Below are 16,430 nucleotides of genomic sequence, written 5' to 3'. Positions count from 1 at the left end.
TAATCTTGAGCTGTTTAAAAACTGAGGGGGATCCCCTTTGTACAGAGACGGGATTAAGCCATTGCTGCCTCTTAAGTAATTCTTGGCTTAGTTGATTACAAGCTGTGGTGAAAAGTCTTCTTTATAGAGTTCTCTTTCTTCCTTGGGCTAACTCAGATTAATGAAAATAACTTGTGGGATCACTCCTTCCTGTTAGGTGTCCCAGACATGTTTGTGTTTTCCCACAGTAGTGGCAGGTTTGGTTTTGGGTCACTGGGGTTGTGAATGAGTCCTGTAGAGGAGGTGGAGCAAACCCGGTTTTGATAAACAAGCAGGGGATTTTGCTTTCATGTGCAGATTCAGAAGGACCCTGCTGTTATTGAGCAACTTCTAGAATTCAGTTGAAAGTAAAAACACTGTAATATTGTGTATATTAGTAGGATAAAGCTGCTGAGGGACAATGGTGAAACTGGAGATCAACAAAATTGAGTTTGTCGACTCGATCAGTATTAATTTCCAGCGGTTGGATACACTATAAATCTGCTTCAGGTCTTCCCTGCTGAGCGCAGGTTGAAATGCAGGTTGAAGGTTGTTCAAAACTGTTTTAAATATAGTTGTGGGGGTTTTAGTCATGTGTTGTGCTTTGGTTTTTTTTCTACAGGTTCTGAATGAGAAAAAACTCCAAGAAGTTGACAGTTTATGGAAAGAATTCGAAACTCCTGAAAAAGCAAACAAAATGTAAGCAGCTTTATGTGGGCATAGCAGCCTGGCTCTTGGAAGGACATGACTGCCTGTAGTTATGCACATCTGAGGTTCAGAAAGAAGTATTGATTTTTATTTTTCAGTATTGTAAAATTGAAAAGCTGTGAACAATGATAATGTGAAGTTAGATACTCAAGGAAACTTAAAATGGAATATCAAAGTGAAAGAAATAACTTTTTTTTCCTTGCAGTGTAATTAAGCTGCAGAAGTCATTACCATGTGTCACTGAAGCAAAAAATTGAACGATATTTTAAGGAGATGTGGATGCTTTGACAAGAATGTCCAAGCTTGTAATGCTGGAACTGCCTGAAATGACAGGGTTTTGTGCTCACAGGAAATTATTTTAAACAAAAGTTGAATCCAGCTGAAACTAATAGCATGTGAATCACTGTGAATTGAGAGTTAGTGTTGTTGCCTGTGCCATCGGTGAGTGTTACCACCACTGCGTAGCTGCACAGGAATTGCAGTGTCCGCTGACCAAGGTGACCTTTCTAGCAGATTGCCCGAAAGCTGGAGACAATGGTGAATTCCTTCCAAGTCTGTCTAGGGTGTTTTTATTGGAAGATTTCTAACCAACTTTGGTTATAACGGATACCTCTGAACAAGCTATGCCTGGTGATTTGGATTTATCCTGCTCTGTAACAGTATTTAGAGGAGACACCAGAATATCCCACATCTGCCTGTTTGTAGTGTTGTTAATCTTGTCTTGGAAACGTCATCTTGGCTACTTGCTAGACAGGATGTGGCTCTTAATGGATCTCTACTCCGATCAAAGTATCTCTCCTGCCTTTCTGGAAAGGCATCAGTGTAAGCCTGGAGCTTCTGTTGGGCTCTGCGAATGCTTAACTCAAGCATTCAGCTTTATCTGTGACCTTGCTTCCTTTGCAGATACATGACTCGCAAAGAGCAGTGGTTAATCAGAACTGGATTAGTCAAATGCCTGTCCCTGACAAGGAATTTACTGGATTGAGATAGCTTCTTAACTGTAACTTTAGATATCAACACCCCAGGCTGTGTGAGGGGGAGAGGGAAGCTGGGCCTAAGGATCTGAAACAGTGTGGTTAAACACTGTCTGTATGACTTTTGGCTCTGGTCAGCAGTTATGGCATGGAAGAATTTTCTGTTTGTTTTAAGCTCAGCTCAGAATTTGTGTTCTAACATCTCATTACAAGGGAGGAGTTGAGGATTCGTGGGCAATGAATCAGTTCAGTTTTAAAGTCTTTGAACATGCATTTGGTTGAAACGCATGTTAAATCTGAGCTGTGCAGGCTATGCATTCCACAGAGGCAGAAGGTTCCCTTTTGAAGATGAGTGGGAAGATGCAGTCAGTCAGCAGTGACACCTAGTTAATCAGGGAGTAGTGTTGACATTTAAATGGATGATGTCTGTCTTTAAATATGAACTACAAAACAAAAAGGGGGCTTATGTTTTCTGATTATGTTGGTCCTAGAAATAATGAATCAAACTTCCTTCTTTTTTTTTTTTTTTCAAATAAAGTTTGTGGGACCCAGCTGAAAAGTCAATCAAGCTCAAACTTAATTTTAAGCAGATTTAATGCTCTTCCTTGTTTTTGAGGATCTAGATATTGATCTCTGGTCTCTTGCAGTCTTAGGGAGAAGATGGGAACTGTAACAGTGGAGGCAGAAAAAAAGTAAAATGGTTCTAGCATCTGGTTTATGTACATATTGTTTACACACTTGTATTTTTCTTCTGTAGAGTAAAGCTGAAACACTTTGAAAAATTTCAGGACACAACAGAAGCACTTGCTGGTAAGTGAGTTAACACCATTCTTAGAAAAAAAAAAAATAAATCCCTGTCATCCACTAGTTCAGTCATTACTTAACTCTGTCCCTGCTTAGTTTTTAAATTACAAATTTTTCAAAGTCAACTGTTTTTGTTGTTTTATGAGGTCATCCATCCAGTCTATAGCGCAGCAGAGTTGTAATGAAGTCTAGTTTTTTCCTACCGTGCCTATTTCCCAAGCGGCTCACTAAGAGCACCATGTGGAAGGTTTTGACTGATACACATAGCCTGTTGTCAATGATGGATTCTTGTTGAAGCTGAATATAACTGATTTGAGTCAACATTTCGTCACTACCACTGAGGCAACAGACAGGTATCAGAGTACATAGATTATTGTAACTGCCCTTGTTTTATGGATGCAACAATACTGTGTTTTTTCAGCCTAAAAAAATGCCTGTATTCCACTTAAGAAATTCAGGAGTTTAAACAAAATGGAAAGCCTTGTATTCAGTAATTTTTACTAATTCAATGCTTAAATGCTTGGTGCTGTGGACTAGTTTGAACAGAAATTATAACAGTTCTAGCTAATCTTTCAGAAATGGTGTAACTATTACTGGTGAATATGGTGTATGACAACAGTAGGTGGATGTTCCAGGTCACATTTACAACTACAGAATGGATCTTCACATTCTGATGTGATAGGCATAGCTTCTAAAATAAGGTAAGGAAACAAGAACGAAGACGGTGCCATCATACATGAGATGCAAGTGAAAAAACTGAGATTGAAGCTGCTGTATATACCTCTCTGGTGTATTTTTTGGATTATGTTGCTTTTGCATAGATTTGGATTCAGATCATATATAGTTTGGTTGATTTAAAAAAAAAAAAACAACAAACAAAAAAACCCAAAACAAACAAACAAAAAAACCCACCGAACAACCAAAACCAAACCAACTCACAGAATAAAACAACAAAAAAAATCCAACCAAAAGCTTCTACTACTTAGCTTCAGGTTTACTTATCTGTGAAATGGAAGAGGTTATTCAGACTACCTATGTTACATTTATTTTGAAGGGAAGACTATGTATATGGCTGTTTTAAGTGGGTTAGGAACTATTGGCCAGCTCGAAAGGTGGAAACTTATCTCCATTGTAAAAGGTTGAGAGCAAACTCAGCACAGCACTTAGATTTTTACCCTTATATTTCATTAAGGTTCTGGAAGTGAAAAATCACTGGCTTCTGCTCTATTAACTGTGATGAAGATGCTGCATCAATTTCAGAAGTTCAGTGGAGCACAGAGCTGACCCGCAAAGAAAGTTTTATAAGTGCCTGCTTAAAATATATTGTGTGGGATTGTAAAGCTTTTACAAATCTATTAATAATTGGGAATGAAGAATGTTCTTTTAAAATTCTTCAGTCTGCATTCTATATTAAAAGGGTCCATGCCTGACTGCCCAGTCAGTGTGTTCGGCATCATTCTTTGTCGGGCTTTGGATAGTACATTATCATCATCAGAGGATGCAAATAAGGCATTACTTAATTTAAGATGTCATGGTTGCTGACTAAGGGACCTGGAAAATGGATGGTTAATTAAATGATATACAAAATGTTCCTATATAACCTTGCCTTTGGAAATGTTAAATGTGTATCTAAAGCATATGGCATACTGTTTGTAGATCTTAAACAAAATTCACAGAAATAGAACTGAAACCACATGGAGAAAGGAGAGGCAGCTGGGAAAAGGGTTTTGATTTAGGCCTCCAAAGGAGCAAGTATATAATTTTCTTCAATTTTAGCCACTGCATGGCAAAGTAGTATTACAGCTCAGACTAGAGCTACTGTGGGCTGTTAAAAAAAAAAAAGTTAGGAGTACTATTTTTACAGGTTTTGGGAGGCGAAAGAAACTGCATCTTTGGTCTTTTCATTTTATACAGCATCTACAGCTCTTGTAGAAGGCAAACTCAGCAAGAACTTGAAGAAGATTCTCAAGAAGATAGTGGCAAAAGATGCCCATGAACAGTTAGCTGTAGCAGATGCCAAACTTGGAGGTGTCATAAAGGTGATAACTGATTTTGCCATTCTTCCTTCTGTCTCATGCTACTGAAATCTTACAGTCAGCTTCCAGAGATTTTGCAATTATTAGCAATGGATTACACTACTGATGTTGTGTGTAGAAGATATGTAATCCATATGATCAAATGTGTATTGCCTATATACTGGGAAGATGTTGTCTTGAGTACATAAGTGAATGATATGGTAAAAGTGCACTGAGGTGTTCAGGTTTGCTTGATTTCTCTCTTAAATATTGGCTAGAAACTCAGCAGATTAAAAATTAATGTCCCTAATGATTCCATCCAGAAGAAGGTGGGAATGGAGGGCCGTTGTACACAGACATGACCAAAAAAACAACCAGGCGGACACGCTTACTCCTCACTAACAGATACAGCAGTAGTGGGGTGATGACTTACTGTCTTGTTGGCAGTATGCATCATCCTGCCTTCCTCAGTCTGCAAGCAGTTGGGCACATCCCTCAGTCCTTGCCTACCAGAGGAAGGAAGAAGTACAGTAGAGGTGGACTACTTTCTCCAGTGTTTCCTATGTGTCAAATACCAGACTCCCATCTCTTGTCTGATTGCTCCCTGTTCCAGTGTGGGTTTTTTTTTTCTCGTCTGACAGCTTCCTTGTCCTGTCTTAGGAGACTGATGGTAGGCTGCAAAATAAGGAGAATTTAGTGTTAAAGTGAATAATACCAAGGGCTCTGAACTAATTATTCGGTTTTGGTCTCTGAAAAAAGACCCAAAGCCCCCAACCCTCTACTTCTGAACTTTCTCTGTGACCAGACTGTTTCTAGTAAACTGCAAAATCTTGAATCTTTGATTCCAGTGTCTACATAGTAGATAGAGCATTAATTACAAATCTCCTCTTCAAACTGTAGTTGTTACTGTGTGGGGAACTGGGGGTGTCACTACCTTGAGTGTCAAAGATGACTGAAAGTGTTGTGTGATCATGGGATTGCAGTGGTTAAACTAGGTATAATGAGATAAGGCTGCTGGAAGAAGAGCTTTAGAGGAATGTCTTTGTCGTGCTGGACTTTGATTTCTATTCTGCAGGACAAGCTGAATTTGAGTTGTATACACAGCCCAATGGTTACAGAGCTGATGAGAGGAATTCGCTCACAGATTGAAGGGCTTATTACAGGCCTTCCTTCTCGAGAAATGGCCGCTATGTGTCTGGGTCTGGCACACAGGTGAGTTTCTAGAACAGCTCTGTTTCATCCCATGTCTGTCCCACTCCTGTGTCCTTGGCTATGCTGCATTGCTTGAAGCGTCTCTGAGTGTGTGACATGGTCTTACACTCTGTAAGTCAAGACAGATTTGTATCTGAAGTCTTGTTTTATAAAGGAAGGGCTTTCCAATTTGCACCCAACCTTTAGGGAAAGGCTTCGTCTTCACCTGAAGTTGAAGTCGATAGCTTTCCTTTTGCATGATATGTACTTTTGGATTTGGTTTCAAATGTCTCTGTAGCAGTCAAATGGGTCACTTATAAAACTACATGGCCACTGAGAGACAGGGTGAAGACCATGATTTGCTGGTTTATGCCAGAATAAATACCCATATAATACATAATGTAAATGTTAAAGACAGAGTTGTCTTTCCACCTTGCTATCACTGGCTTCTAGGTTTAGTGGAGCAGTAGTTGAATACAAAGTTATTGGATCAGCGTGGGGTCAAGCATTCATTCATGAGTAATTTTTAATCCATATTCTGATGTGAGCTTGTCCTGTCCATAAGCTGTTGCCAAGTTATTTGCTGTAGCTAATACCTTAAAAATAGGTGCATGTTTGCTTAGAAAATGGACATTAATATTGAAAAAGGACTCTGAAGATGCAAATTCTCATTGATACCAAGTCTCTTTTACTGTATCATACTGAGAAATTTTAAACATACATTAAAGCCAGATGGTAATGGGCTTTCTCAGACAGTGAGAATCTGTTCCAGGAAGTTTATTCTGTTGCTTCACATTAGTGTTGCTGATACTTGCTGCTGGGTAGGTACAGTTTTGTGGATTGTCTACAGCCGCTGCAGAACTGGAAGTGCTGCTGCCAAATGTTTTTTGTGGGGAGCCATGCAGAGAGAAACCAACAGCCTATTTCCTGCCACAGCACTCGTGTTCAGTCTGCTGCATGTGGTACAGATAGCCTTAAATTTTCCTTTCACCCTAGTCATGGGGTATGTGCATGTACACGCGTCGGACCTGTTGTGAAACTTATGTCAGTGTGGCTTCTGGCCACAGCTCAGAGCAGTCAGTGGCATAAAACAGCTGGTATGAATGAATGCATGGACAGCTATATTCATGTAAAATAGGAACAGGTGGGACATGCTCCGCAGCAAGATGTCAGGATGCTGATAAAACTGTATTTCTGTCTCCTCAGCCTTTCACGATACAAGTTGAAATTCAGCCCAGACAAAGTAGATACCATGATTATCCAGGCAATTTGTAAGTATATTTAGAGCTTAAATTATTAATGGATTCAGCTTAGGATAGCTGACTTCTTTAGATTGGTCACAGAAGAGTATTGCTGTCAATTTCCTCCTAGCCTCTTTCACTAAATTGGGCATTGGTGTTCAGCTAGGCATAAGGTGTGTTTTCTTAATAGGGTTTTCCACAAGCAGGAACATTTTTAAGGTGATACAGCAAACTGGTCTCCACTTTTTCTTAGCATAGAAATTGGCTGAAATGCAGGCAATGTTAGTTCAGTCCTCTGAGGATTTCACTTTCCAACATGCCTCCCTTCTGACTGGTATTGGGAGAATGGGCTCCACAGGACAGGATTTTCTGACACTTCATTTTGGTGGTATCTTGCATAGAGGGCAATGTAGAAATAGACTTATGTCAGACATGTAAAACCCGCTGCAATGTGCAATGCTGCATTCCATCTCCTTGCTTTCTTAATGGAAAGTAGACTGAAATTGTAAATGCAGCTAGGAAAGCCCATTCCTCATTTTTCCTTGAAAACATCCACATCATAATCGGCTTGCTTGGTGTGAAGCAGTGGTGAGGAGTCCTGTTTAGAATATTAATTCCCAGACTGTTGTCAATGATGAAGCATAGTTAAGCTGAAATTAATGATTTAATACAGTTCCTTCGTCACTACCACTGAGACAGCAGATGGGAATGTTGGTATTGTGTTAGCAGGAAATATTTTAGCCTCAGGGCTCTGTAGTGATATATGCTGTGGGTGTTATGTTTTTACGTTGGAAATCTGGTTCTTGGTCATATCTGGCAAATGGTGAGCCTGTTGGATTTGTGTTGGGTATATTTATCTTACAAAGGCAACTGAAGTGCTTAATACAATCTTTTAAATCGAGTAACTGAATACAAGATCAATTTCTCAACATTAACATATTCTACCTTAAAGTTTATTAGATGGCAAAGTTTTACATCAATCTTGTGTGTAGCACTTTGGCTGACTCAGAGGAAGAATAACTGGCTACTGTTCCCCTTCCAGGAGAATGTGCTTTGCAGCTGTTAAAGGAGTCTGTCCAAGACAGTCCCAGTGATGAAATGTTCAGGCCACACTCATGGGAATTCTGATATTTCTGTAATATTGTACCTGGGTTTATGCAGTTCTTTGAAAAGTAAAAACTTCTAAGTACTGCAGCTTATGTTTCATTCCAGACTTTATGGGATAAAATACTTCAGTTTATCTCCCTTTATACTATTTAAATTCATTGATTTGAGAGTTTTCCACTTCTAGATTTCCTTTTTAGAAAAAAAAGTCCATTCTTCTTTCTCTTAGCACTTCTTGATGACTTGGACAAAGAACTGAATAACTACATCATGCGCTGTAGGGAATGGTATGGTTGGCACTTCCCTGAATTGGGCAAAATCATCACAGATAACCTAACGTATTGTAAATGTGTGCGGAAAGTTGGTGAGTAATAAGGAGGCATGAGCCTGGAAAATGTTACGTGTTAGTATGCAGTGCATTAATGGCAGTCATTTGTAAACCAGCGACTCGCTCATCCAGCTAGTCATGACCCTGTACACAATCCTACCTTCAGCAGCAGTGTAAATAGGGCCAGTAGAGAAGTAGCGTACGCTTACATGTGTATGTTGATGCAATTTACCATTTTGAAGCTTGAGGGAAAGCTAATACTGTATCACCAGTCAGTTCTTCAGGGACCACCAACATACCTTCTTAGAATCACAATTAGTCAGCAAACCAGTTTGGAAATTAGCTGCCAAAAACTGATGTAAAGAGAATTGCTGCCTGTTTGCAGGTGTTCTTGGAGACAACAACTGGAATAATTATTCGTAAAAGCAGAAAGAATGACTGCTGTAATATTTTGGACACTTGCCTCACCTCTTAGGCATGTGCTTTGTATTGATGATTTTTTTTTTCATAATGACGTTTGCAGTCCAGAGAGAGAATTGTGGTTTTAAAGAAGCTTTTTTTCCCCAATTGTAGGAAGAATTATATAGATTTGGTTAGTGGCAAATGACTGCTCGTTTTCTGGAATTCTTCCTTTGTAATGTTCTGAGTGAAAATTTTGCAGAAGCAGCTGCTGAAAAGGTTAAGTATGAAGTGTTACAGAATAAGGGCTTTTTTCTAGTTTCAAATTTAATATTGCCAATATTCTCAGCTAGTATAAACATAAAGTCAGAACATTGACATATATTCTGGGAGTTTGGAATAGGTTGACAGAAGACTTGACTCACTGTTGTTATTTTGGCCTTTTATCTTCGTGTGTTTCTGTGCCTTTTTTTTCACTAGTTCATCTCGCCCCCAGCAAAAACATGCTTTCATCTGTCGCCCACAGGAGACAGAAGCAATTTTGCCTCCTCTGATGTTTCTGACATTCTACCGGAGGAGATCGAAGAGGAAGTGAAGGCTGCCGCTGAGATTTCCATGGGGACAGAAGTATCAGAAGAAGATATAAACAACATAATCCATCTCTGTGATCAGGTATGTACACATGGATGAGTAGCAATAGGAGCTCCACTTCAGCCATATCAGAGCCTTTCTACCAAGGAGAGGTTTTCCCAGGGCCTTGCTAACACACTTATGATGGCAGTGATGATTCCTATATCGTTGCTTTCCTGATGTACAGATATGAGGGTGCACAGTCACTACCTCATCTGAGCCATCTCAGACTATTGATGACTGCACAAAGTCTTCGGAAAGCAGTAGTCTTACTTTCGGGAGGAATTTTGGCATTGTTGTACTTAATAAGTCTTTGAGATAATGGTACTGTATAGCCTCTTTTTAATCTGTGACTTTTGAAGCCAGGTGATAAACCCTGGGTTTAAAGTGGAGTGCTGAGGCCTCAGAAGAATTAGGAGCCCTATCCTGCTTTCATCTGGATTGTATGTGAACTCTCTCTGACTTTAGTGGTGCCAGTTGGATCCCTTTGTGACTTTACCAGGGAGTGGCAGGGCTAGGAGTTCCTGTTCTTGGTCTAGACTGGGCTGCTTTTTTTTAATGTGCATTCTAAATGTGTGTATTTGTATGAAACAAGTAAAGAGCATTTATCCCATTTCAAGAGAATGGTGGCAAAGATTTATGTGAAAAGTGAATGTTCCAGGGTTTTGTCCTAAAGAAAATGTCCTTACTAAGTATTTTTGTTCTGCTTCGCAGTCTTTGGCATGTTGTCAGCACCTTTATCAGGAGCTTTGCTGAGAAAATAAGTTGCATAAGGGAATGAGCAATACGGATCCAATGTACTTTGTGGATGGAGCTCTGCTCTGTGAATATGCCCTGTATAAAGCTTTCTATAACTCTGGGTCTTGGCTGTCTGCATTTTGCACTTTGTTAAGTCTCCTTCGTTGGAATTCTCAGCGCTTCCTCATTTCAATATATTTAGCTCTTAATATTTGTAAGTCACTAATACGAGTTCCTGTAACCAAACTCTGTGCTAGGTGATTGAAATCTCTGAGTATCGGACACAGCTGTATGACTACCTGAAGAACAGAATGATGGCCATTGCTCCTAATCTCACTGTCATGGTGGGTGAACTGGTTGGAGCAAGGCTCATTGCTCATGCAGGTGGGTTACAGTGATCAGTGTAAATAAAGCTTAGATGACCTCATCAGAGGTTTTCTCTGAGGAGCTGGTCAGCTAAAAACATTATGCAAGGCCCTGATGAACATCTCGTGGTAAAGGGGTTGGAAGGTAGTTCTTGAGGAATCTGAGAATACCAGTATGAGCTTGGTAGTAGTCTGTGATGACAAAGTTCTCAGTTGGCCTGAATTCTTTTTGGAATATGAGGGCAACTTAAGTCACTACCTCTTCTGAGACACTTACTGAGCCTCCTGCTGATAGTCCAGTCACTTCTGAGGTAAAATGCTGACAAAGTGGTATTAGGCTTTTATAGTCAGACTGGCTCAAGGTAGCAGCCGTATTTCAGTTATCTATGCTGCAGTTATCTGATGACACGTTCTTGCTGCCAGACTTTGTCAGGAGTAGGCATTACGCCAGTGGAATGTGTTTTATTGAGTCAGCCTTCTCTCCTGTTGCTGAAATCAAACCAAGACAGTTAGTTGAAGCATGAGAGACTGAAATGGCTTACTAGTCCTTCAGGAAATGAATGTGAAGCAGCTCTTGTAGAAATAGATGGCTCTGAGCTCCCTGCTTTTGAATAGTATAGGAATCTAGCCTCCTGCTTCTCTAGCTGCTCCTCTGATGAATTTCTGTTGCTGGGTCACTTCCTTTTAGGTTCCCTCTTGAATCTGGCAAAGCATCCGGCTTCAACAGTTCAGTTACTGGGTGCTGAGAAGGCACTCTTCAGAGCACTGAAGACTAAACGGGACACACCTAAATTTGGCCTTATCTATCATGCTTCCCTAGTGGGACAAACCAATACCAAAAACAAAGGAAAGGTGAGTTGCAGATTTGTTTACCAGCTTGGCTTTTTCCAGAGCATGAATATCTGTCGATGAGATGGCCTGAGCTTCACAGTGAGGCTCCTTCCATGGCTTGCTTTACGGTATTGCTTCGTGGTTACATGGAAAATACCGCTGTCGCACAAATCTTTGGATGTCATTCATTCCTGTTCAAAAAGGTGAATGGGATTGTCCATTTGACACATCTGAGTAATAATGTGACTCCTGCTGAGATATGATGTAACGCTGGCGCTCTCAGGGGGCGTGTTACTACTTTCTTCTACATGATAGTAAACTAAGCTGTTACAGGCTTTAGTCTTGCTTGAAAATCGGACTCTTGTTGTGCTAAAGCTAGTAACTTTTGTGGCTTGCTTTTAAAGAGCTTAAGCTTTTGTAATGCAGGTGGATGAATATGTGTTTGAATTGTGGAGAAAGCTATCCAGCCGGAAATTACACCTCAAACTAACCTGATGTAAAGGTTGAAGTAGAGTGGGATATGTATAACTAACTTACCATCTAAGATTTTTTCCCTCTATTTATCAAGAAAAGAAGGTGTTACTTTAACAGTATTTCAACACTGAAAGAATGAGGTACTAATTGTTTTTTGGACTAAACACTGCTAGTAAATGCTTACTTTGTTCTTTTGTTTGTGGGTATGGTTTCCAGATCAGAGTGAATTGTTGCCTTTTGTTAAGTCTTAGCGTTTAATATGTTTTTGGCTTTTCCAGATTTCTCGAATGCTTGCAGCTAAGACTGCCTTGACTATTCGTTATGATGCCCTTGGAGAGAATACCAGTGCCGAAATGGGAGCTGAGAACAGACTAAAAGTAGAGACGAGGCTGAGGCTTTTGGAAGAGAGAGGGGTAAGTCTAGCAGAGGTCTGCATGAAGCTGAGATTCTTTTTTGTGGTATGGTTTTCTGATGCACTGCTTTCCGAGTCTTTTCCCCTTGCTCAGTTGTGTAATCTAGTATTACTGTTACTCTGTAGTTTCTCCCAACCTTGGCTGGAGCGGTAGGATTTGTACTGCTGGCTGTGTCCATTTGTTTGTATGTTACGGTACTGGCGTCTCTAGAACAAAAAAAAAAGAAAAAAAAAATCCAGAAAAACCTGCCTTCTCCTCGTTGAACATTTCATGGGAGGTGATACTTCCCATCGAAACAAAGGCAAGGAGACATGTTAATACCAAAACACAAACTGATCACGTGACAAGTACAAATTTAATGCAAATCCAGTTTGGGGCCTGTATTGTGGTTTTAAGGTTGACTTTATGCCAGGCATAGGGTGATACCTGCCCTGACATGCAGTTATCCTTGCAAAAAAAGAAAGTGTGCACAAATTTGAGCTCATCTTGGGAATTTAGAGCTATGATGATGTCTGTCATGTGGCTGTGGTATGTTTTGACCCAGTACTAGAAACCCTTTATTTGAATTGGACTCTTGAAGAGCCATGTTAGAAAGGCACTTGCCTTTCTCACCCCAGTTGCTTCCCTGTCACTGTTCTACTCCCGGGTGTTAAGACTCATTCAGGTACACAAGAGCCTGACCAGTAATACATGTCTGTCTTTCCATTTTTAATTCCTTTCAAGAGCTGTAAAACTTGTGCTGTGAATTGTTTGCATTATGAGTAATCTGGTTTTCACTTCTAAATTTTCCTTGTAGATAAGAAGAATAAGTGGCACTGGAAAAGCCTTGGCCAGGACAGACAAGTATCAAAACAAGAGGTGAATAGTTCTTCCTTTCAGCTCGGCTGAGTATAAATAACTCCCCATGTTTTTATTTGAGAAGCTTTTTGGTTGTGGGCTGAGTGGACTTAAGATCCAGAAAACATTTTCTGTGTTCTTAAACACTGATGACAAGTCCCATTGCTAATGGGAATTTCCATTTTCCCACATTTTACAGTTGTGGTAAAGCCAGTGAACTGGAGAAACAGTCATGATTTTCTAATATTAAATTACTGACAGCATCAGATAACAAGTATATTTAGAGGCTATCAGCATCAGCCCAAAAAGCTGAATAGTTTGGGGAGTTAATATGTAGCAGCTTTATTTAATGCAAGTCTGAATAAATTAAATTTGAGAAAAATCAGAGTTTGAATTAATTTCTTTGACATAGAAGCTGTCCTAGAGATCTACTTAGTAATCTTATTCTTAGAAAAGAAAAAAACAAACACTTGTTTTGAGCAAAGCTTCATCTCCTTGTTTGGGTCTCGTACATAATAAGTAATATGTATCTTGAGCAATAGATAGGGTCTGTATTCTGGACACTGTTAGAGCAGTTTCTGGTGCCTGAAATGACACTGTGAATTGCAACTGGGACAGCTGAACATCTAAGGATTTGAACAGGTTATTATTAGTCTGAGCTGTGACATCTGGGTTTTGTGCTTATTTGGTTGCAGGCTTCTTGCTTAGCTCGGCCTGCTTATTTTCTTGAACGTTTGGTGTAGAGGGGGCAACTGCTTAGCAAAACCATGGCTGAGTGCTAGTCCTGTGAGGAAAAAATAGCACTGTTGCACCCATCTGCAGTCCCCAAACATCTTTCTCAAGCCTAGCTGTAACTTTCATTTCCATATGCTAGGCATTTCAAAGTAGTGGTGGCTGTCATTTCTGGAGCAGCTTTTGGAAAGACTTCATCAGTAAATGAAGCATCAGGGCATGCAAGGAGGCAGTAGCTTCGGCAGGAGGGTTGAGCAGACAACATATGTGCTGGTTTTTGACCTCTTGAAATGAGGAGTCATGAATTCCTGCCAGGACATGTTTCTACTGTTAGGCATGCTTTGCAAACGTGTCTAGGCTTGGGGGAGAGGCTGAAGATAGTTTCTGGCTGTTTGGCTTAGTCTGACTGCCTAAAAGGGAAACTAACTTGGTCCCTGTCAAATTATCCTTGTAGTACAAAACTGGCAGTACTGCTGCTTTATGGAGATTGTTTGAAAGGCTGAACGAGTGTTTTAAGGAGATTGGCAAGAATCTGTCTTCTATGGAACTGTGGAGGCTATGAATTGGCTGCCTCAAAGTAATGGTTAAGTTAATTATGAGGTAATTTTTAGAGATGAGGTTCAAGTGAAGCATCCAAAAAAGATGAGGGAATGCATTACCTGTCTTTGGCATTTATTTGCTGATTTTTTTTTTTATTATTAGTAGCAGTATTTTGACAATGACAAGGAAGCCAGTGAGCTCTTGCCCAAGTTTAACTGAAGCAGAGTCCACTGTTTGCAAAAGGCCACGTAATCAATTTCTGTAAAGCAATATGCACTGTTAATACCCATAAGAATAATTTCTGATGCTTAGAGGATGAATTGATGGTACTTTCTGCTAGCATTACCACATGCTTCCCAGTCTAGTCAGTAGCCTTAGTTGCTTGTGTAACCTGTGCAAGGTAGCTACTTGAGATTCCTACTTTAGAGAAGTTTGGATGCTCAGTATGTGGCTGGGGGGAATGGTTTAGGCTTACTGTTTTAAAACTTATTTCTCCTTCAGTAGGAATTCGGTTCTGAATGAGTTAAAAAAAAAATATTTCCTTCATTGCTATTAGATGATTCAGTTGACCCTGAAAAGGTCCAACTAAAGAGCACTGAGTTTCAGGATGGCTGGTTCTCTGCAGCCTGTAGAGGAATTTGGGACTGAGCAAAGGAGCATGCAATATTTGAGAAGAGGCAGTTTCAGACACAGATTAGGTATTTGAATGTCCTATAAAGTCAGTGATACAAGTAAGAGATGAGCCATAGCATTACCCTGCCTTGTGAGTTGTGCCCTGTGAATGTCATGGTGGAGAGGCAGTGCAGAAAAAGCAAAAGTAAAGCTGCTTCTAATCCTATATATATACTACCCTTAGGGTATGCCTATATAGACTTACCAAATTGTGGGGAGCTGTGTGCTTGTGACCATACAGCTATCCTAGAAAGGCTTTCAGCAGCAGAGAGGTCAATCTAATGGATAATTAAAGTGCTCTGTAGAGCCTTGAACAGATAGAAACCAGAACCAAACTCTTACTTAACGAGTATCTTCTGTTCAGATAAGCCAGTTGCACTTCTGGGGTATCTCCTGTAGTCATGACTACTGATGAGCCATTCATGTGCTGGAGAAAAGGCCTCACTACCTGTAGATGCTTTGTTAGCTGAGCAAGATTGATTTGCGAATATTCTTGGGAGGTTGTGTTGGAAAGTTTGTTCAACAGCAGGATCTTACCTGGGGGCTAGCTCTTCTTTTGGTATCTAAACTGACTTGTTTTGTTCATTACAGCGAAGTAAAAGTATTTGACCCATCTGGTGACTCTACGCTTCCTGCTGTTTCAAAGAAACGCAAAATTCAGGAGGTGGAAGAACAAAACACGGAGGTTGCTGTGAAAGCAAAGAAGTTCAAAGCAGACATGAAAGGTTAGTTGGTACATTTGTGCTGCTGGCATGTCGCTGTGTGCATCATGCAGTGAGACTTAACGTTTGCAGCCAGCCACAATACCTGGTTATTCTCCTTGGGTATGACAGTGTATTTAAAAAGTAATAATCCTTTATGGACTGACAGCAGACTGCAGTCAGTGTACTTTAAATAGGTGCTTCTAAACAGTTGTAAGCATATAAGGACATTTAAAAAACAAAACTACTTATATTCTTCTTGCAGGATTTCTTGCTCAGCAGGTTTGTATTTAGTGGGCCTCAGTATCTTGAAGACAAAAAAGCTCTTCTCTGTAAAACTAGGTCTTGCCCAATTTTCTTTAAAGAATATTGTGTTTTTTCTGCATAGAAATGTTTTCTGGCATGTTTCAACATCTAAACATTGAATATCAGAATTTTAGGCAAGATGACCCTTGGAAATTTCAGTCTGAATTTACATAATACTTGAACAATTGTTATTCTCTGGAGAGCTAAAACTAAACTATGGCCACAGTTGTTCTTTCCTTCTCTGATAAGTTACTGTGTGAAGAAAGATTTTTGGACTATTACTTCAAAATAATCTGGTTTTATATTGTGGTTCACTTTAAGAAACATTCTCTCTATTCTCTCCAGTGTGCACTTCAGCACCTCTAAAAGGCTGGCCTAATACTTGCTATAGTAGTGGAGTACCGAGTGT

The 16,430-nt window shown here is 39.9% G+C and overlaps 1 protein-coding gene across 1 annotated transcript in view; it reads left to right on the top strand.

The window, feature by feature from the left end:
• Positions 1-640: 640 nt before the first annotated feature.
• The window catches only part of NOP58 (NOP58 ribonucleoprotein), a gene marked incomplete at its 5' end in the record, with an annotated part of 21,498 nt that continues 5,708 nt past the window's right edge, over positions 641-16,430 (top strand). The window contains 12 exons of the mRNA XM_009705751.1: positions 641-717; positions 2,458-2,510; positions 4,419-4,543; positions 5,595-5,731; positions 6,917-6,981; positions 8,285-8,419; positions 9,309-9,454; positions 10,408-10,534; positions 11,204-11,367; positions 12,099-12,233; positions 13,030-13,091; positions 15,606-15,739. Of these exons, the coding sequence (XP_009704053.1) occupies positions 641-717; positions 2,458-2,510; positions 4,419-4,543; positions 5,595-5,731; positions 6,917-6,981; positions 8,285-8,419; positions 9,309-9,454; positions 10,408-10,534; positions 11,204-11,367; positions 12,099-12,233; positions 13,030-13,091; positions 15,606-15,739 (1,360 nt within the window). The remainder of the gene's footprint in view (positions 718-2,457; positions 2,511-4,418; positions 4,544-5,594; positions 5,732-6,916; positions 6,982-8,284; positions 8,420-9,308; positions 9,455-10,407; positions 10,535-11,203; positions 11,368-12,098; positions 12,234-13,029; positions 13,092-15,605; positions 15,740-16,430) is intronic.

This window comes from Cariama cristata, unplaced genomic scaffold (genome assembly GCF_000690535.1).
Source record: "Cariama cristata isolate BGI_N322 unplaced genomic scaffold, ASM69053v1 scaffold19818, whole genome shotgun sequence".
NCBI lineage: Eukaryota > Metazoa > Chordata > Aves > Cariamiformes > Cariamidae > Cariama > Cariama cristata.
This window is presented reverse-complemented; position numbering and strand designations above follow the sequence as displayed.